General features: G+C 40.5%; 1 protein-coding gene across 1 annotated transcript in view; it reads right to left on the reverse strand.

Annotated features, from left to right (window-relative positions):
- Window positions 1–7,542: 7,542 nt before the first annotated feature.
- PGM2 (phosphoglucomutase 2) overlaps window positions 7,543–23,194 on the reverse strand; it is a 37,633-nt gene continuing 21,981 nt past the window's right edge. Inside the window, exons 9-14 of the mRNA XM_043438538.1 lie at window positions 22,511–22,691; window positions 22,327–22,420; window positions 19,604–19,733; window positions 18,700–18,889; window positions 14,927–15,060; window positions 7,543–9,934 (exon numbers count right to left, since the gene is read on the reverse strand). Of these exons, the coding sequence (XP_043294473.1) occupies window positions 9,832–9,934; window positions 14,927–15,060; window positions 18,700–18,889; window positions 19,604–19,733; window positions 22,327–22,420; window positions 22,511–22,691 (832 nt within the window). The 3' untranslated portion in view covers window positions 7,543–9,831. The remainder of the gene's footprint in view (window positions 9,935–14,926; window positions 15,061–18,699; window positions 18,890–19,603; window positions 19,734–22,326; window positions 22,421–22,510; window positions 22,692–23,194) is intronic.

Here is a 23,194-nt window from a genome sequence, read left to right on the forward strand (position 1 = left end):
ATCACTTTTCCCCCTCTTGCCTAGTAATTCCTATTGTGCAACACCATTATAGTGGGAGCTTGCTTCATCACTTGGTAATTTCCTTTAACAGTAGGGCCGAACCAGAGACATTCAGCCCTCTTCTCGTTTTCCTGTTGCTAAATATAAAATGTAAGATGAAGTTCTCCTGTTATTCAAAGGAAAGGAACTTGAGTCCTTAAAATTGAAGCTTAGAGAAAAAAATTAAGAGGGAGTTAGAATTTACCAAGATGCCAAGATTGGCAGGTATGTGCCACAAAAGGCTTAGAAGGATCAGCCAGCAGAGGGATTTGTTCATTAGTGAGTCTTTCTCTGGACTTGGGCTAGGCCCTGAAGTGATATAAGCAAATATGAGATACCGTCCCTGTCTTCAGGACCCTTATTCTCTTCTAATTCATGGTCAACAAACTTTCTTGAAAGCCCATTTAGTAACTACCTTAGCCTTTGCAGGCTATTCCTTCTCTGTCCTAGCTTTCAACTTAATCATTGTGTCATAGTGCAAAGGTAGTCATAACAACATGTAAGCAAATGAGTATCGTTGTGTTCTAGTGAGTAAGGGCACTGCCATTGGAATTGCATGAATTTTTACCTATAGGAACTATTATTCTTAAAACATTTTTTCCCAATCATTTAAAAATGTAAGAATTACTATATCAAACTAAAAATTCCCTCAAAGGAAACCATCAACAAAACGAAAATTCCGCCTATGAGATGGGGAAACATTTGCAAACCACATATTGGGTAAGGGCTTTATATGTGCTTCATTATTAGCATACTGAATAATAAAATCTGACCACCGGTCGAATAGGGTCTAATAACTACCATGATTTTGTAGTGATGAGTATGAATGATAGCCTGAGATACCTGTGACAGCTGAAATGTAAAACATGGGTGATTTCTATTGATGACAGAGTCGCAGGGCCTGATGACACTGTTGTGGTTTGTTGCCTTCATTTATAATTAGAAGAAAACCTAAATCTTGGTCAGAACTTCTCGAAGTAATTTAAAAAATATTTCCTGTTTGCTGTCCAAGTTCACTGATTCTCTGCATTCTATGCACAGAATCACTGGAGAAACTTTGACCTCAGGTTGACAGTTCTTGGGAAGTCAAAGAGAATGTGGGGAAATGGGGAAGTAAGAAAGAAGGCCCTAGCTTTGAGAACACAGTTTTAATAGAGACGAGAAGACAAGGGAAATTTGAAGGGCATTGTTTCAGCAATGTTGGTTCCCCAAATGTCTCCCAAATGCAAGGGCGGGGAGAGGCTGCAGAATGAGGCCAGACAGGCTGATTCAGTGGCTGTTGCCTTGAGTCACTCATTTTTGAGGTGGTTTCATATGAAGCAAAGGCTAACTAATGCAGGGGGTAATGTATTTTCCAAATTTATATTTCCTGGCAATTTTCCACATTCCACGAGTTCTCCAAGATTAATACACTGTGTGTTAAGATAACATCTACAACTATTCTTAGTTTCGAGCTGTATTTTCTTAGTGTCATGTTACCCATCCTGGGCTTCAAAAATTCGTTTGCACTTGGCATGCTGCAAGATCACACGTGGACCTCAATGTCTACTGTTTCACAATTCATTTCTTCCTATAACCAGTGACAAGACTCCACAAATAGATGTTAAATTTCCCTTTAACCTTCCACAACCACAGAAGTTTCTTTACGTCTGAATGTTCTTCTGAAGCAAGACCCCATTCTTGTCACAGTGATCAGCCACAGGCAGCCATGGATCACCGCCTAGCTTTGTAAACTTAGACAAATTACTTAACTATTTTGGTTCTCAGTGTTTCCACCTACGAGATGAGAATAAAAATAACTGTATTTACCTTACAATGTTGTCAACAGAATTCATGAGTTAGCAAAGGGCTTTCCAGTTGGTGTAATATGGGAAATGCAAGGTTTGATCCCCAGGTTGGGAAGATCCCCTGGAGTAGGAAATGGCAATCTGTTCCAGTATCCTTGCCTGGAAAATTCCATGGACAGAGGAGCCTGGCGGGTTATAGTCCATGGGGTCACAAAGAGTCGGATGCGCCTGAGCACAGCACATAGCTCAAAAGTGAAGTACTTAGGATCTGGTGTGTAGCGGCGCTGCCATATTGTTACATTTCAGTGCTCCAGTTTCTCTGCTTCATCTTCCTGTCTGGACTTATCAGTTTTCTTTCCTCTTTCATCTCTCTGTAGGGAGAACAGGATACTAACCTAATAGTCTATTTCAAGTAACCCCAATCTTTTTGGAAATTCAGACTCCAGGAATTCAGCATTTACGCTGCTTCAGAAGCAGTGTAATGATTGCTATAAAGAAAAAGTCAGAAACATTTTTCCGTTTTAAATGGTCAAAGTTTTTCCAGCCAGTACTGGAAAGTGTCTTCAAAGCCAGTAACATTTTTCAAGTTAAAATTTTACAACTTAAAAGTCTTTCAAAATTCCGTTGGGCCCTGTTCTCCCTTAATGAGGTTTCGCTGGGTGGTAGTGGGGTGGGCCACTACCCACTGCCCAGTGCCCACTGCCCACTGCCCACTACCCACTGCCCACTACCCACCCGGGCTGGGCCAGTTCTGGCAGCGTGTGGAGCGAGCAGGCGTGCAGGAGGTTCACAACTCAAATGGACATTAGTGCTAGATAAAATGGAACAAAATGCTTTTAAATGTATAGTTGAATTCTAAATAAAATACATCTCCTACATGTTAAAAAAATTTTTCCTCCATAAACTGAGAAAACCAGAAAGCGACCCCTGGAGACCTATGGCCTGAGGGAGGTATGAGACCAGGTGTGGGTCTCGGGGGCTGGGGTATAACATATCACATACACGAACACACGCACACACACCACACATGGCTGCTTGGAAATGTGGCCCTGGACTGGTAGGAGGCAGGGAGGTGGAACTGACCCAGTTGTTTTGTTTTTTATTTTTTCTCCCCTAATAGTTTTATTGGGTCCTTTTTTCTAGTTTCTTGTTCCTATTCATGGTATCCTATCTTAATCCCAGTGCCCAAGACATCTGTAAAGGACTGTGCCTCTGTGAAAAGGAAACCAGAAAAAGAATGTACTCTCTGGTCCAGAATCAGAGAAGCATGTAGTTTGCTTGAGACACTGGGTAGAGATGGGAGATTGGCTGGGGATCACTTGTGAGGAGAGTGGGTTCTTCATCAAAATTCAAAATCTGTGTCACATGAGTGTATAAAATGGATTTATGCTTACAAGTTTGTGTAGGATTCAAAGTTAATAAAAGTAACATAAAAACTCATCACCAATTTTGTTAGAAGAGTTACAAATATCTTCTCCCAAACTGTGGGTTGTCTTTTAATTCTATTTATAATGGCTCTTATTATATGAATGTGGTTGACTCTCTTGCTTTATGGTTTGGGTTTTTAATGCCTCCTTTAAGAAATCCTTCTCTACCGTGATATCATAGAGACAATCTCCTACAATTGGTTTCTTCTAAAATTTTTTTTTAGCCTGCAACAGGTAGTTTTTTAAAAAAAATATTTATTTAATTGAAGTATAGTTGATTTACAATGTTGTGAATTTCTTCTCAGAATTTTAAAAGTGTTCACATTTAGATCTTGAATCCAACTACGATTTACTTTTCCATATGGCTTTGGATATGGTTTGAGGTAGGGATCTAATTTTAGTTTTTCCAACTGAATAGTTAATTGTTGCAGAGTTTTTAACTCAATAGTTTCTCCCTTACAGATAGACTTATGATGCCATGTTGGTCATATACCAATTTCTCCTACATACATGTGATTATGTGCTATTTCCTTCCATTGGTTTATCTGTTCATCTCTCTGCCAAATTTATCACTGTATCTTTATAATAAATCCTAATATTTGGTAGTACAACTTCCCTCTTCTTATTGTTATGAACTGTGAAGAGTCTGAGAATTTATCTGTTTGCAGGCTAATGAGTTAGCCTGTCACTGATTCATGGACACAAGTAGAAGACATGTGAGGCTGCTGAGTCAGAGGCAAAGGACTGTATTGCTCACAGCACAGAAGGCAGCATAAGCTTTACATTCACCTCGGTTACCCTTGTCCCCAAGTTCCACAAAAATCAAACCTGAATCAGATCAGGCTTCTCCATCTTCCATACCACCTTACCTGACCTGCAGGGCACAGTGAAACATGTTACACACACGATGAGGAGGCAGTTAGTGAAATTCACAATGTGGGAAACCCTATGGGACAAATCATTCCGTTTGGAATAAATTTAAAAAGAAAAAAAGGTGAAGAATTTACAAATTAAAAGATATTTTAAGAGACGTGTTAACCAAATGCAGGAAGTGGATACTATCTGAACCCTGATTCCAACAAAGAGAGGCTTTCCTGGTGGCTCAGATGGTAAAGAATCTGCCTGTAGGGCAGGAAACGGGTTCAACCCCTGGGTCAGGAAGATCCCCTGGAGAAGGGAATGGCTACCCACTCCAGTATTCTTGCCTGGAGAACTCCACTGACAGAGGAGACTCGTGGGCTACTATAGTCCATGGGGTTGCAAGGAGTCAGACACAACTAAGAGAATAACATACTTTTTTTTTCCCCAGCAAAGACTAAACAGCACATATGAGACAAATGACAGGGTTAGAACATTGACTATGTAATTGATGACGTTAAGGAGTTGTAAACATTTTAAAGTGTAACAGAGTAATATGGTGGTATGTGTGTGTGTGCATGTGTGAGTCAGTATGTCCTTATCTTTTATAGATATATACTGAAATAATTACAAAGATAGGTCTGGGATCTGCTTCAGAATTGTCCTGTAGAGAGATAGGGCAAGAGGGAGACTTCAGTGTAATGGGATTGGCCATGATTTGCTACAGCTGGGTGATGGGCACTGGGAGGCTCCTTGTATGATTCTTCGTACACATTTGAAATTTTCATAAGTTTAAAAGGGAAAGGGGGCAAGTCACAGGTTAAAATCCCCAAAGACTCCAGGCAGGTATTTTGAGGTGGCTGTGTACAGATTAGACTGGAGGAAGGACATCTGAGGAACTAACTGAAGAGGAAAAACAGATTTGGAGTTGGGCTACACTGATGTAATTTGAGGGCATTGCAGATGGTGACTGCAGCCATGAAATTGAAAGACGCTTACTCCTTGGAAGGAAAGTTATGACCAACCTAGACAGCATATTAAAAAGCAGAGACATTACTTTGCCAACAAAGGTCTGTCTGGTCAAGGCTATGGTTTTTCCAGTGGTCATGTATGGATGTGACAGTTGAACTGCAAAGAAAGCTGAGCGCCGAAAAATTGATGCTTTTGAACTGTGGTGTTGGAGAAGAGTCTTGAGAGTCCCTTGGACTGCAAGGAGATCCAACCAGTCCATCCTAAAGGAGATCAGTCCTGGGTGTTCATTGGAAGGACTGATGCTGAAGCTGAAACTCCAGAACTTTGGCCACCTGATGCGAAGAGTTGACTCATTGGAAAAGACCCTGATGCTGGGAGGGATTGGGGGCAGGAGGAGAAGGGGACAACAGAGGATGAGATGGCTGGATGGCATCACCAACTTGATGGGCATGGGTTTGAGTAAACTCTGGGAGTTGGTTATGGACAGGGAGGCCTGGCGCTCTGCGGTCCATGGGGTCGCAAAGAGTCAGACACGACTGAGTGACTGAACTGAACTGAACTGAGTAGGAAAGCCCAAGGAGGCAGGCGGTAATATGGGATTGGAACTTGGGAGAAGTCTGTAGTCCTGCACTTAGAACAATGACAGCCTTGAGCATAAAGGCACTTTCAGAGGGCAGAGAATGGATGATTCCACCTCAGGGAATAAACCGACTTAGGGTTCAGAGGGAAAAATAAGGAAGCCTGCTGGACCAGGAAAGAATTTATCTCAAGTTAGCTCAAGCCTCCACCTAAAGTTTACTTTTGTTTTAGGAACACTTATCAGCTATGGAGCTACATTTCATTCTTGCCACCTAGAGATTTATGGAAAATAGCTAAGGTGAAATAGTTCAGAACAATGTACTTGAAAGACACAATCAGGTCCCTTCATCTCTGTAAACTGCAAGCGTAACTTCCCTTTGGAAGTTGCACAACGCTACTTTGAAATGGTTTCAAATGATTATTTGACCTGGAGCCAAGTCTTGGCTCTGGGTGCCTGAGTCCGTTATGGACAGGTTCGCGGCAAACACCGAAAGTGGCTTTCATTGGACACAAATGGGAAGTGGCCACTGTTTCGAAAACTTTAATTTCAAGGACCTGCACAAGTAAGCCAGGCCAGGAGGAACTAGATTCCCCAACACTGCTCTCCACCCTGGTCACCACGTGCTCATGTTGGAGGGCCTCATCTCTCCAGACAGCTATCTTTCTCCTCCAGTGAATCTGAGTAGTTACTGCCCTGTGCTTACATGGGGAAGTCTCTAGAAGGAGCGTTATTTTAATTCTTGCTTCCCATCTGCCTAGAGAGTGTGACATCTTGCTTTCAATGGTTGAGTTACTCAACACAAAGTGTGTTGGTAGCAAGAACAGGACAGAGGGATGATGCAGGGAAATGGCACGCAAACAGCCCCCCAGAGTCAAATTATTTTGAGCAAAAATGTTAGGAGTTCGAATTTGACGTTTTTGAAAAAGACAAGGCCAAAGGGGGATATCACAGAACTGCCCGCCCATAATTCAAACCCTTGACTACTACATGCAGCAATCACATGTGTCCATATGAATTTCCTCGGCTAGACTACTTGAGGTCACAAATGCAAGTTTATTATCACGATCCAGAAGAGTGCCTGGCTCATAGCAAAATTAAAGCATGACTCAATTAGTGAACATATAATGAATACACAAATAGCTCTGAGGAAGTAGAAATTATAAACACGATTTAGATGCCATCCTCTCAAAATTTCTTTAAAGTAGCACACATGCATTTGATTCATTACTTAAGTATTTCTTTTTAAAACCATGTTTCCAGTGTCAAGAAATAATAACACTTTCCTTTAATAGCATGATAATAGAATTAAATCGATGAGACAAATTAATGAGAGGTAATGACAATGCTTCTTATGGGAGAGAAGAATAAAGGTCTCTATTTCAGAAACACCACAAAGAAAAAAACCAAAACAGTTGGCCTGCATTTCCTCTGACAAGTCAGACTTTCGGACTTCACTTGGATTTGTTCTTTCCAGGAATCAAGAGAAGGCGACTGCCATCCCTATATCAAATCGTACCGTCTTCCCCAAGCAGGCTCAGCTAGAAGGCAGAGGGGGCTGCCGGACAGCGCTCAGCCCCCATTTCTGCCTTCCACCCCTGCAGAGCATGCTGGTGTTTCCTGACATCTGCATGTCACCCATTTCTACCTTCCTCAAACCCAATTTCAGCACCCCAACCCTCCCTCCAGGCTGTAAGGTTAGGCGGGATAGGAACCCAAGGCTGCCTGTCTCTGTGGTACAAAATGTTTCCCCCCATCTCAGACGTTAGTTCTTTTAAGAGGGCTAGTTAAGCATTCTGCCAAAGAGAACTGCTGACAATTTATGATTGCTGATGGTGCCCTTAATGGATTTTTATATAAAGACCTGCAGTATGAAATGACCTCAGAGACCATTTAGTAAAATCTCTTTATTTTAAAAATGACAAAATTATCACCCCAAGTCCATAGTTTACATTAGTATTCACTCTTGGTTTTGTACATTCTATGGATTAGGACAAATGTATGTATAATGACATGTATTCACTATTACAGTATCATAGAGAAAAAATTTTTTACTGCCATAAAAATCCTCTGTGCTCTGCCTACTTATTCCTCACTCCTTCACTGATCTTTTTCTTGTTTCCACAGTTCAGATGATAATGATGCATTAATCTAGGTTCATCGATGGTAACAAATGTACCACTCTGGTGGGGGGTGTTGAGGATGGGGGAGGCTGGCATATGTCGGGGCAGGGTGGGTATGAGACATCTCTGTATCTTCCTCTCAATTTTTCTGTGAACCTAGAACTGCCCTAAAAAAAAATAAAGTTGTAAATAATAACAAAATGGAGGCTTTGGGAGGCTAAGTGACCTGATCACGGTCACAGAGCTGGTTCCCAGTGAACCAAGACTAGAATGCAGGGGCCTTATGTTGCAAGTTTTATGCCCCGCACATTGCTATCTTGCATCCCATAGTAACAAGAAAAAGTCAAGAGATACTTGGAAAGAGAGGAGGATCTCCTCTAGGTCCAAATGAATCACCCACTCCCTGCTCATGGGGAGAAGTGGGGCAGGTACTGAAATGTACATCTGGCTTCTGCCTTCACCCCCCAGCCCACCACAACTAGGCCCCCAGCACCTCCACACTTCTCCTCTTGCTGTCCTCTGTGCCTGGAAGACTTCCTTCTCCATCTTCAGCGGCTACTTGCTCCTGAAGGTGAAGCTTCCTCTGGGCAGAATGAATTCCTTTCTCACAATTTTCAACTCTGAGTACTTTGCAAATAACTCAGCCATAGAATGAGTAAATACTGTAATCAGTAGTTGCGTATTAGCTCTCCAATTAGACCCTGAGATCACTTAAGCAGGACTAGATCTTAAATTACCTTCGAATTTCCAGAGACAAGCTCTGTGATGGAGTACCATTTATGTGCTCAGATCTAAAATTTCTTTTTTCCAGAGTACAGTTTAAGACTAGAAAACATTATCAAACAAAAATAAATATTGCATCTACAATGAAGCAGCTGATAGAATATATGGAATATTGTACTTTAAAAGTGCTGGTAGGTGACAAACTATGTTATTATGAGGATATACAGATATTCTTTCCTTCACATTGGAAACATGATTGACAATAGACCTGTAATTTTTCATTGTTCTGAAACTTCTAATAACCATTTAAGTTAAGAATAATAGGCAATCATTTGCTTTAAAAATAAAAAAATCACACAAAATATATAAAGTATATAAAGAACAGTTTGGTCCTTGGTCATGGTACTTGCTGGGAGTCATTTGGAAGGTTATAAGGCCATCAGTGATAAGGAGACACAGATCAAATAATGAACCTGGAAACGTCTGGTTTTAGATTGTGATCACATAAAAACAAGGCAAAAAAAAAAAATCAAGGTCAGTCACGAAGTTATTGCTTATAATCCTTGCTACTTTAGTACCAAGATTACATTTAAATGTACTAAAGCAAAAAAAAAAAATTACAGTAATCTACTTTGCAAGTGTCAAATAGCCAACTGTTTGATTCAAGATTTAAAATAAGGAAATGAACACACACCACACAAAGATGGTTAAGCTGTTTTTTCCTACCACCTACACAATGTATAATGGTGCATAATCAGAAATAAAGTTTTAGGTCAAAAAACTTCACCTTTTTAAAGTATCTTTTGTTCAACTTTATAGGTTCCCGTGATTTGTATTTTCCCTAAAACACAACATTTGCTCTGTTCATTTATAAGGACTTGACAGAAATGCAAATATATACATATATAAAAGTGGCTAACTTAGATATGACAGCCCAGAATTTAGTAACTGTATAGGCTTTATGGCTGTTTCACTTACATATAAAATGAACTTGAGAGGACAAACATAATTGGTATTTATTCTAATGAAAGCTTATTAATCACAACATGTTTTTTGAAGGTTAATTATTTTTAAAACCTTCATTTTTTAAATTCAGATGATGTCCAGGCTCAGCCTTTTAAAAGGAATGTTGGTTTGTTAGATTGGGCCATCTTTCTTTATTTCCCTTCAAATTCAAACATAAAATAAGGAGGAATGCAGGTCTATTAAAAAAAAAAATTACTTTTAGCAATACTTTAAATTATTTGGCCCTCAAAAACATTGCTTAAGAAATCAAGTTCAGCTTAGTTGTAGGTAAATGTAATTATGCCCGAGGCTGGGATGGTTTACTCTCCTTTTGGCTGGAGGTTATACTTTTGTGGCTGGAAAAAATGCTCTTCAATAGCACTAACTAGTTCATCTAGTTCTTTCTTCAGCTGCTCGGGATCACTGCAAAATAAGGGGGAAAAAAATTCCAAGTCAGTGGATCATTCTGGAACATGTTTTAAAAACTCCCAACATCAAGCAACATTGATATTTACTCTTAAGTGAAGAGTTAAATCAGACAGAACTCCAGTTACTTCAGCATGGGAACACATCTGTGGCGTGGATAAAAAGCCCATGAGACAATATTCATTATTTTCCCCAAAGGCTTCCCCAAGGTCTCTACTATAAACAAAACCACCCCTTTGCACTTCTCATAAGATTTTTTTTTTTGGCCATGTGAGGCATGTGGGATCTTAGTTCCCTGACCAAGGATTGAACCCCTGCCCTCTGCACTGGAAGTGCAGAGTCTTAACCACTGGGCCACCAGGGAAGTCCCATAAGAATTTTCAAAACACACAATCTGTAGCCTAGCGTCCCTAAAAGTTCTGCAGAGTCCAAACCTAACAGTGCAGAGAAAACTTTCATGACTCCAGTTGTCAATAAATCCCATTGAGCTATTATAGATATCTCCTGCAAGTCCTTGGTCTTGCAGGACATGCATGTTCCTGATCCTGTCTGTCTTCAAACTACTGGGGGCTTGGCTGAAGCCTCATGTGTAAGGCCTTCCCAGGATGGAAGAGATGGGGAGCCTCCTAGTGGGCCTGCTGGTCACTCACCAGGAACTCAGATCCCCTGTTTATCTTTTTAATTTTACTTTGGGAACAAAAAGGTCACAACTAAAGTATAAACAAAAATCTAGGGAACTAGATCTCTTTAACGAAATCAAGATTTTAAGCATGTGAAAAATATTCATTTATGTGCAAACAACTGGAGGGTTGATTAACAGATAAAACAGACTTATAATTAGACATGTGTCTAATTTATGTGTCAGGCTTATGTATCAGGCTACTAGCTGATGTGAGTTACTGTACTTAAAACCAAGGAGTTCAATAAAAAAGAATTTAAATCTCTCAATTCAAACTTTTAACACTTTATACTTGACCATCTTGAACAAAATGGGCAATCTTTGTAATTAGTTAAGATCATTCTTGCATTGCAACAGTTAACCAGTACAACTAAAACAATCCATTTTATTACAGACAGTAATTCTGGTTCTATTGCTTACTAGCTCTGTGCCCTTGGGCAAGTGACTTGACCTTTCAAAGGCCCAGATTTCTCACTTGTAAAACTGAAATAAAGACTATCTTCTCAAGAGAGTTGTTGTATAGATTGAGATAAATTATATAAAGCAATTAGCACCACCTGGCCCAAAAACCTCAATAGATGTAGCTATCATTGTAATTATTTTTATCCCCATTGGTAACATATAAAGTAATTATGCTTCATAAATATATATGAATTACACAAGTCTTTTTTTCCTTCTCCAAAAATGTGCTTTGAGGAAAATAACGGTTCTCAGGAAGGCACACTCACTAATGATTACTGTGTTTTTTTAAAAAAAACAATATCCATTAAACTAAAACTCATCGATGAATTTAATTTACCATGTACCTCCTGCTGGTTTTGTTTATGTTAGAACCCTGCTTGGCATAATTATGACCTAATTTTTGAGACAGTAAGGGAGGGTCTTTGTTCTTAGCAGATGAGTATTAAAGTCTGTGACTTATTTTCAAATGGCTGAGAAAAATGAGAGCAAATATTGCCAAACATTAGCAACTGCTGAGACTAGGCTGGGGTAGGCAAACTATGGCTTTCGGCCTGTTTGAGTAGTTTTGTTGGGAAACAGCCACGACCACTCTTTTATGTCTGTGGGTGCTTTCCATCTACAACAGTAGAGCTGCATTGTCGTCACAAGGACTGTGTGGTCTGTAAACCCTAAACTAGTTACTATTTGGCTCTTTACAGAAAGTTTGCCAACCCCTAGGTGTTCACTGGAAGGACTGATGCTGAAGCTGAAACTCCAGTACTTTGGCCACCTCATGCGAAGAGTTGACTCATTGGAAAAGACCCTGATGCTGGGAGGGATTGGGGGCAGGAGGAGAAGGGGACGACAGAGGATGAGATGGCTGGATGGCGTCACCGACTTGATGGGCATGAGTTTGAGTAAACTCTGGGAGTTTGTGATGGACAGGGAGGCCTCGAGTGCTGCAGTTCATGGGGGTCGCAAAGAGTCGGACACGACTGAGCGACTGAACTGAACTGAACTGAGTCTATGTGAGGAGTATGTGCTTATTCACTACATTAGTTCTACATTTCTATAGGTTTGAAATTTTTCAAAATAAAAAGTTGGACAAGACTAAAGACATCAAGGGAATTCCCTGGTGGTCCAGTGGTTTAGGACTCCATGCTTTGACTGGTGAGGGTGCAGATTCAAACCCTGATCATGGAACTAAGATCTCACAAGTCGTGTGGCATGGCCACCCCCCCCGCCCCCCCGAACAAAAAACAATAATAATAATAAAAAAAAAACAAAGACATCAACCCCAACAAAAAATTTTTAAAGTAGTACTTATATTTGAAAAAAGATTTTCTATTCTAAAGAGTTAGTGGGCTGTGGAATTCTACAAATGAATAGAACTCATGATATAAAATATATTAATAATATTTAGCATTATCAGAAAATAAGGAAACCTTAGCCATGGCTTTATGGCTGTTGTGTTAGGCATGCTGATGCCTTGCTTGAGTCCAGACATCATATCTATGGACTAACGTCCCAGTTTTCTGATCCTGTCTGTCTTCAAACTATTAGGGGCTTGGCTGAAGCCTCATGTGTAAGGCCTTCCTAGGATGGAAGAGATGGGGAGCGCCTCCTAGTGGGCCTGCTGGTCACTCACCAGGAACTCAGATCCCCTGTTTATCTTTTTAATTTTACTTTGGGAACAAAAAGGTCACAACTAAAGTATAAACAAAAATCTAGGGAACTAGATCTCTTTAACGAAATCAAGATTTTAAGCATGTGGAAAATACTCATTTACGTGCAAACAATTGGAGGGTTGATAATAGATAAAACAGACTTATAATTAGACATTTCCCAATGACGATAATAAAATGGTAAACTTTCAAAGTATCTTCAGCAATTTAGAAACTAATATTTGAATTTAAGTCCACTCAATAAGCCATGTGAAAAATATAAATACCATAGACCCTTGAGTAGTAAGTTGTATTGTTACTATAAAAGAAAGTTTTTTTTTAAAAAAACATTACATATATTTTCACAGGATAATGAAAAGGAAAAGATAAATATATAGAGAAAATAGATCTTTTTGTTTTTTAAATTTTTTGTCCATGCTGCATGGCATGTGGGATCTTAGCTACCCAACCAGGGATCAAACTTGAACCTCCTGCAGCAGAGCTGCATATACATTTTTAAATTGGACTTAATGTTCATTTGTTTCCAAAACAGTGAGTCACAGAAATATGGAAACACTAAGTAAGAATGAGAAATGAGAATTATTCAGAAGATTCAGGGTTCATTTGGATGCAGCTTGCTATTTCCTTTATGATAAACTCCCCGACAGGTGAATATTCTGAGTTCTTGTACCCAACGTTTATAGTTTTGTTTTACTATTTCTTGCTCTGCTTTCAGCACTCACTTCTCCCTGATTGAGGAAAGTCCAACTGCAACAAATCTTCCCCGGCCCCTCTAACCGGCTACATTTAATCTGTCATTGGCTGGCTAATCTAGGATGCTCAGAAAATTTCCTCTGCTCTTATTTCCACATAATGAAAATTTGGTTCACAAGCCAGAAAAAACCCTCTGAACAATGCTCTGGGGTGTATGTGCCGTTACCACCTAGAAAGACTCATGCTGTCCACTATAGCAGTCACTAGTAGTAACACGTGGCTATGGGGCACTTGCAATGTGGCTGGTGCAACCGAGGAACTGAACTGAAATTTCAACTTGCATATGTGGCTCATACTTTATTTTCGTTGGGTAGCACTGACTTAATTCACTTAAGAAAAAAATTTCCTGATTTTGAACTGTATTCTGAATAGAGAAGTGAAAGCTAAGCGACCGTTAAATGCGTGTAATATTACATTTACATGTGCTAGCTACATGTACCATGGCTGATAAAGTTCCAAATGTTACAGGTGTTGGAAACTGAGTGACTCAAACCCTTTCAGTTCAATCGCTCAGTCGTGTCTGATCTTTGCGACCCCATGGACTGCAGCACGCCAGGCTTCCCTGTCCATCACCAACTCCCGGAGCTTACTCAAATTCATGTCTGTTGAGTCAGTGATGCCATCCAACCACCCCATCCTCTGTCAACCCCTTCTCCTCCTGCCTTCAATTTTTCCCAGCATTAGGATCTTTTCCAGTTAGTCAGTTCTTCACAGCAGGTGGCCAAAGTATTGGAGTTTCAGCTTCAGCATCAGTCCTTCCAATAAATATTCAGGACTGATTTCCTTTAGGATTGACTAGTTTGATCTCCTTGCAGTCCAAGGGACTCTGAAGAGTCTTCTCCAACACCAGAGTTCAAAGGCATCAATTCTTTGGCACCCAGGTTTCTTTATAGTCCAAATCTTTTACAAGGTCACAAAACATGACCTTGAAGCTACTAGACCATCAGCTCTTCGGTGGTGAGGACACTTTCTGCTGTGGCTCTTTATCTGCCCCAAAACCCAGCATGACTTACGATGGATGCTCAAAGATATTTGTTGATGGATTTGTAATTCATTGGATGGATTTCATTAATTTCATTAATTTAATCCATTAATTCATTAATAGATTTTAGTTCATTTGTACCAGAGACATGGAGAAAAAGTCACTGGTGCCAGCCTCAAGTAAAAAGTACTAGAAAAAGGAAATTTTATCAATATTACTGAAATTAGGATGTTTTCCCATACAGGGAAATTTTAGAAGGAAATAAGTAGGAAGTAAGCACTCCTGTTCCTCGACACTTCAAATAGCTGTTAAAATCACAATATTGCTGCAAGTTCTGAAATAACATTCTTACTTAAACTACATACTGGAAAGATGAGCTATTTTACTTAGTGTCTGCAGAGAATTTAGGAAGTTTAAGGAATAAAAACTACAGCTGCTGCCATCCATACCTGTTTCCAGGGGGGGCGCACAGTTCCAAATAGTACTTGATTTTGGGCTCTGTCCCACTGGTCCGCATGGTGGCCACGCCTCCATTAGCAAAGCTAAAGGTGATCATCTGGCTGCTTTTACTAGTCGGGAGAATCTAGGAATTAATTTTCATGTTATAAGTTTGTTAGTAAGTAGCAACATAAGTTGTTTTTCACCTAACTAATATTTTCCCCCGAATAAGCAAGAAAGTAAATGCAAAAAAAAGAACACATTTGAGGAAGTCAGAAAATGTACTCGGTATAAATGAAATAAATAATAATAAGGCATTTGTGAAAATAAAGTAACTTTGTAGACTACTTTTTACCTCTGTAGTTTTATTAAAGCTACTAAAAGTTTTTCTAAATCCAAAACACACCCTTTCTGAAGAAATTGTTTTAAACCGATTAATAATGCATTACGAAACCCCACAGAACAGTGAAATAGTCTTATTTCACTTTCAAAAGCTTCTGGTATATGTATCATGGCTGATTGATCTTCAAACTCTACTAAAGTGACCGAAGTATTAAAATAAAAAAAGCACACAAGGGCAAAGAAGAAGCAGCTGTTGAGGGGTTTGCCAACCAATCGTGGCAATCAGAAACCAGATGAGGGGGTGGAAGGGACCTGCTGGGATGCAGGATAATGACCAGGGAGTGCCTACAACAGGCAGACAAGAACCGAGGCAGGATGCTCTGCAGAGCCCGGGCAAAGCTCCCTAACCGGGGCACCGGGTACTGCAAAGGGCAGGCATGAGGCAAAGAGAGACAAAGGCAGCAGCTGAAAGGAGGTGTTGGATCCTCCCAGATCCTCAAGTTCTGCCCACGTGGTCAACCAACCACCTCATCAGGAGATGGCTTAAATCTCTGGTATAATTGAAACAGAAGAGCTTAGAAGTTGGCGACACTGGGCATCACGGAAGGCAGGGCATGGAGAAAACTGCGAGGAAGTCAGAGTTCCCATGTTGAACACTAGCACCCCTCCTCCCAGGTCCCGTGGACCTCTCCACCACTTCCAGGGACTCAGCATCCCAGCTTGTTACCCTTAGGCAGGAGACTAGGGTGACAGTGAGGCATGCCCAGAAGACCTTGAAGGAAATAAAGACAATTTATAGGAAGAAAGATCTACATTAAAAAAAAAAAAGCTGTAATTAATATCCTTAACAGAGATAAGATATAATATACATGAAACAAGATATTACTTTTAATAGAGAAAAAGAACTGAAATGTTCAAAGAAGCAGACATTTAATGTTGAGGTAATCTCCCCAAAAGTAGGAAAGGAAGACACAGATGGACAATGGGAAGAGAGAAACCTGGAAAGTAGAACATCACTCCAGGAGGGTCGGCATCTAAGAACTTGTCAAGAAGGGGAGAACAGAAAATTAGAGGGAAAAGATTATTTGGAAAACAACCATCCAGCCTCCTTCTTTGACAAAAATCAAGAGTTTCTCAGGATGGAAAGAAATGACTCCATAGGCCAACAAAGACCAATCAAGTGTCCAGAAAAATGAAAGAAAGGAGGCCTATACTAAAAGCTTATCACCGAAATTCTGAACCCAAGGTTTAATGGAATGTTCCTAATACTTTCCACAGAGGAAAAAAAAATTGCACGGAAGGGACTGAATGAGTATGGCATCCTTATCCCTGGAGGCAGCGCACAGCAGGTCCCAAACATTTCCTGAACAAACGAATGATGGATGAGCCACAGCTTAACAAACATGGAGCAATGCTTTCAAAACTGTGAGTCCATAAAGTGTGAGGGTAGAGTAAGACATTTTCAGACCTAAACACCTCCAAAAATTTACCTCTATGCACGTCTTCTTAGGAAGCTACTAGAAAATGTGATTTAGGAAGCTAATTATAAAAAGGGGTCCAGGAGCAAGGGATATAACCCCAGAGAGCAGTGAAGAGCATTCCCAGGATGACAGCTAGGCGTTCAACCCAGAGAGCAGTGGGCCCTCCCCAGAGAAAGGGGCCAGAAGGGAGGCCATTGGAAATAAGATGGAACCAACAGAAGCACAGAATCATTGGACTAGGTAGAAAACCCTACTGAGACCTATCTGAAGGATGTGGGAAGAACTGCTGAGGAGTACACAGAAATCCATGCAAATGAACAAAGCAGCTATTAATTACAGAAAAAAATCATTCTTTATACAATATAAAGGGAACCTAATCAAAGTACACTACTTAGTTAAGCAGAAAACAATAGTTACTAGTCATCATAATACACGCTTGGAATCTGATGTTGCCAAAACCTATGGTACAAATGTACTGCAAGGACAGGGGAGAAGAGAGAGTTGTGAAAGCTGCAACTCTAAGAACTAAATCCCTATTTCCATCATGTTTTAAGTCACTTTAGTAGTGTCCAACTCTTTGCGACCCTATGGACTATATAGCCTGCCAGGCTCTTCTGTCCATGCGATTCTCCAGGCAAGAATACTGGAGTGGGTTGCCATTTCCTCCTCCAATCTCCATCATGGAAAATTAATAAAGCCTAACACTGAGAAGTCACATGAGCATGTTATTTAGAAATCTGGTGGTAAATACGAGAGAAGCAACAAAGAGGGAAGGCAGTTTTCCTGACACATGGCAATGAAACGGTAGGAGGTGGAGCTGCCGAGTCTCTTCATAACCCTTTACTACTATTTGCCTTTTAAAAACATACTGTGTGCAGATGCAAATTAAAAAATATAAAAAGGAGAATAGTAAGGCAAATGTCCAGCATCTCATAAGGATATTCTTACCCTTCTTCCCCTACCCACTGGCCATCATTAGCAATACTATCTTCTGCCATATTTGTGCCTTCTTGTGACTCCAGTCGGGGATCCACATGGCAGGAAGAACTTGGACTCATGTGCTATAGCTAACAACTCCCATGTGAATGAATGAACTAGGGTTAGTTGCTCAGTCATGTCCAACTCTATGCAGCCCCATGGACTACAGCCCGCCACACTCCTCTGTCCATGGGATTCTCCAAGCAAGTACACTGGAGTGGGTAGCCATTCCTTTCTCCAGGGGATCTTCCCAACCCAGGGATTGAACCTGGGTATCCTACACTGCAGGTGGATTCTTCACCATCTGAGCCACCAGGGAAGCCCCAACGACTCCCATATAGTCAGAGAATAGGGTAAAACTAAGGAGGAAGCAAACAGTAGTTCTCAAGGCTGGACGAGTGACATCAGCATCAGCAGGGCACGTATTAGAAAGGCAGATAAGGGGGGAGCTGCGGCCTCAGTGTTTTAACCTGGCCACCAGGTGATTCTGATGTCTTTTCAAGTTCAACTGCTGAAAGAGAGGAAAAGCTGCATTTGCAGTCAGAAGACCCAGAATCTACCCAGAGCATCACCAATGAGCTTCTAACCACAGGCAGGTCTTACTTCTGAGTATAGTCACCCCTCGGCACCCATGGAGGACGGGTGCCAGGAGCCCCTGCAGATACCAAAATCCACGGATGCTTAAGTCCATCATATGCACCAGTGTAGTAAGCTGACCCTCGGTGTTTATGATGTGAAACCCTAAGATACCGAGAGCCGACTGTATCAATTTCCTGCTGTGTTAAAAGATGGCATGGGCCGAGATGACTAGTGAGAATCCCTGTAGTTTTAGCTCATGTCTTTAAATTATCTCTATATTTTAATAGCTTATTTATAAAAAAGCCTAAAATCAGCTTCAATTATATTATTAAATAGGTTGAGCTATTCAAAGCACAGTGAAAAAGTAAATAGAGAAGACTTAACTGATAAAAAACATTACTTACAGCTTTTTTATCAGGTTCATTATCATCATAGCCAGTTGTAAGGTCCCTAATGTGAGAAATCTCAAATCTGCCACAAGTTTTTGGATAATTACTCTTCCCATCATAGTTTCTAAGGTTTTCAAATAATTGTTTAATAGTTTCTTGATCATGGCAGATAAAATACGAAGCTCTGGTGATATGGTAGCCATACCTATCAATACAAACATGGTTACATGCAAATGAGGAACAAATAATTGTGCCCAGTGTCCACTGAACACGTACCTATCAAACAGTATATTCTAAAACAAACAACCACAACTAATTTCAAAGGAATAATTCAGCATTAAATAAACAGGTCCAACGAGCTACCCCAGGAATCACTGCCCTGCTGTGTGGCCCTCAGACTCTATTTGTAAGTAAAAGTTTTATCACTGGAATACAGCCATGCCACTCCCATTAACTTATGTCTGGTAGCTTTTGCACTAGAAAGGCAGAATTAAGTAATTATTACAAAGACTAAATAGATTTTAATGAACACGTTTAGTCTTTTTCAACACTGGACATTTAAAAAATCACATGCTTCCCTTAGCCATTTCTGCAACTAACATTCTCATTTATTAAGGATTAACATCATCACAAATGGTAATTACTATTAACTGCTTAAGTAGTAAAAGGGAAAGGTGATCTCTTATTTAGCTTTCATAACAAATAGAATTCATAACTAAAGCAAGAGCATCAGAAAGAATATGAGTATCCCATGCACAAGAAGAGAGTAAAACATTAAAAAATATTTCTGTGTGGGGATGCATGTTAATTGCATCTGCTGTGATCATTTCACAACATAGACATATACTGAATCACTGCGTTGTACACCTGAACTGATTTTAAAAAAATTACTTCAATTAAATAGTCAATAGAAACTTACTCAACATAGATGGCTTTCAGCTGCTGAGACAAAGACAAATTCTTGGTTGCTAGAAAGCTGGCCAACTCTGCAGTTATGACGGCAGCACTGACTCCATCTTTGTCCAGCACGAAAGGGCAGCACATATATCCTGCAGAAACACGCGTCATACACACATCCTAAGGAGGGGGTCCTTTTACACGCTGCGCATACACACGTCTATATGCATCCTGCCTGTTGCATGAGAGGCTGTCCAGGATGTAAATGATTCTCATTCACCATCATTGTATTTGACAATCTAGCCCAGTGCCTAGCAGGTCTTCAAGAAGTATTTGTTGAGTACAAACTATTATGTATAAAATAAATGATATATAAAGATGCATTGTAGAATACAAGGAGTATAGCCAATATTTTATAATAACTATAAATGAAGTATAGTCTATAAAAATATTGACTATGTTGTAAACCTGAAACTAATATAATATGGATGCACTCAGATGCTCAGTTGTGTCCAACTCTTTGCAACCACATGGACTGTATTCCACAAGGCTTATCTGTCCATGGGATTCCCCAGGCAAGAATACTAGAGTGGGTTGCCATGCCCTCCAGGGGATCTATTCAACCCAGGGATCAAGCCCACATCTCTTACGTCTCCTGCATTGGCAGGCAGGTTCTTTACCACTAGTGCCACCTGGAAAGCCCTCAGTTCAGTTCAGTTCAGTCGTTCAGTCGTGTCTGACTCTTTGCGACTCCATGGACTGCATGCCAGGCTACCCTGTCCATCACCAACTCCTGGAGCTTACTCAAACTCATGTCCATTGAGTCAGTGATGTCATCCAACCATCTCATCCTCTGTGGTCCCTTTCTCCTCCTGCCTTCAATCATTCCCAGCATCAGGGTCTTTTCAAATGAGTCAGTACTTCGCATCAGGTGGCCTAAGTATTGGAGTTTCAGCTTCAGCATCAGTCCTTCTAATGAATATTCTGGACTGATTTCCTCTAGGATGGACTGGTTGGATCTCCTTGCTGTCCAAGGGACTCTCAAGAGTCTTCTCCAACACCACAGTTTAAAAGCATCAATTATTCTGTGTAGTCCAACTCTCACATCCATACATGACTAATGGAAAAACCATAGCTTTGACTAGATGGACCTTTGTTGCCAAAGTAATGTCTCTGCTTTTCAACATGCTGTCTAAGTTGATCACAACTTTTCTTCCAAGGAGCAAGCGTCTTTTAATTTCATGGCTGCAATCACCATCTGCAGTGGTTTTGGAGTCCAAAAAAATAAAGTCTGACACTGTTTCCCCTGTTTCCCCATCTATTTGCCATGAATTGATGGGACCAGATGCCATGATCTTAGTTTTCTGAATGCTGAGTTTTAAGCCAACTTTTTCACTCTCCTCTTTCACTTTCATCAAGAGGCTCTTTAGTTCTTCTTTGCTTTTGCTGTAAGTGTGGTGTCATCTGCACATCTGAGGTTATTGATATTTCTCCCGGCAATCTTGATTCCAGCTTGTGCTTCATCCAGTCCATCATTTCTCATGATTATACTCTGCATATAAGTTAAATAAGCAGGGAAGCCCTCAACTATGCCTTAATTTAAAAAAAAAAAAAAAGGAACAAAAAGAGGAAGTATTTGTTGAATAACCTGTAAGGAGAGTCTCCCTTCTAAACAAATCGTCCTCATTTTCCAGGTCTAGCCCCTCAGCTCACACAAAATTGTTTCTAATTGCTCGAGTCGATGCTTATTCTGTCTTCTCCGAATTCCCATAGTTTTTGCCAGTACATGATTCACTTTGACAGTGAGCCTGTACTCTTTTGTGTGGTTACTAACCTCACCTATATAAACTATTGTGAGCTAACATCAGTTCATCCATTTCCTTCAGAGTCACTGTGTAATTGATAAGCAACACATATTTGGTAAACAAATTTTTGGGCTTCTCAGGTAGCACTAGTGGTAAAGAAATCACCTGCTAATGCAGAAGACAAGAGATGAAGGTTCAATCCCTGGGTTAGGAAGGTCCCCTGGAGGAGGGCATGACAACCCACTCCGGTATTCTTGCCTAGAGGATCCCATGGACAGAAGAGCCTGGTGGGCTATGGTCCATATGGTTGCAAAGAGTTGGACATGAATGAAGCAACTTAGCATACACATAGTAACTTTTACTAAATAAACAGCTAAAATATCCCCAGCACAAACATTTGCATTTCATGTTTCTATTGCTAGCTCTCCTTTTTGCTTATTTATAGTGATTATTTAAGACAAGTGTTTTCCCATCATCCTGGTTGGTTCTTTCAGGTGATAATCACTCTGATGGAAGTCCTACAACTGTGGCTTCTCCTTTCTTCTGGACAGATCTCTGCAGGGCACTCTCTGACAGGCAGTGAACTATATGTGGCCTAGACATCAACACCACAGTGAGGAAATGCCACAGCTCCCCAAGTAGGAGGACTTTCTTAAGCTACTACAGCCAAGTACAAAACATCACTATTCACAGTCATCAGGGGAGAGGACTCACTTCCTTACATGAATGGCTTGATTATTTGTGAGATATTGTTTTCAGCTAAAAAAAATCTGTGCAACTCCGGGGTTGGACAGTTCAGCATTTGCAGAGGGTCACAGAAGAAAAGCAAATGGCATGCTTCTGTTTCAGTGTTAATCTTTGAACCCAAATCCAAATCTCTGTCCATTTATTTGCAATCTATAAATTAACTGATCATGTGACCATGGTGCTCAACTCTTACCAATAGCTTCTTCAAATGCAAATAAGACATTCTTCCCCTGGTCCATCAGCTGTTTGGCTCGATTTCCCATCCACTTAAAGCCAGTTAATGTTTCCTAAAAGGATAATCCAAGAGAGAAACAAATGCCTGAGACTCTCTCCAGAGCAGAAGAAAGGGGAAGGGGCAAGTCTCACAAACACCGTACCTCGAAGTGAAAACCCTCCTTCAAGGCAATGGCTCGCAGGATTTTGGAAGAGACGGTGCTGGACAACATGTATAAGTTTTGGAGGGCGCTGTGATCTTGGTTCTTTTCTTTCCAAGAAGTAAAGAGCCACCAGCCCAGGAGGGCCCCCAACTCATTGCCTGAAAACACTTTCCATTCGCCACTGAAAGAAAAAACCACCTATGCATGACAGTAATCTTAAGAGAGTGCTTAATTGTAAGTGACCAATAAGGACAGAACAATTAAAGCCAAACAAGGCTCCAAGGGGCCTCTGCAGGACTGTTCTCACTATTCTTTCTTGTTGTTGTTGTTCTCATTACTCTTGTTTACGTAACAGAAGTGTGGCTGCCACTGCCCAAACATCTGAGCAGCTACTGTGTCTCAGCCAGTTTGCCTAGACAAACATCCTATCTTTGAAAACGGCAAGTATGTCAACGATGACACAGAAATGCTTTTATCTCAGTCTTCGGCAAAGGCTTTGGTTTTAAACATAACAGATACATGCTGGCAAGATGCCCCCACCCCCCAAATATAATAGTTTATATATTTCAATTTTTTTGCTCAGCCCTGCTGATTCTGAGAGAGAGCTTAGCATTCCTTAAGATTCAGCACAGTACTCACACAGTCTGGACACCAGAGAACCGGCTTGCAACTGTCCCTTTGTGA

The sequence above is a fragment of the Cervus canadensis genome, chromosome 19 (assembly GCF_019320065.1).
Source record: "Cervus canadensis isolate Bull #8, Minnesota chromosome 19, ASM1932006v1, whole genome shotgun sequence".
Classification (NCBI taxonomy): domain Eukaryota; kingdom Metazoa; phylum Chordata; class Mammalia; order Artiodactyla; family Cervidae; genus Cervus; species Cervus canadensis.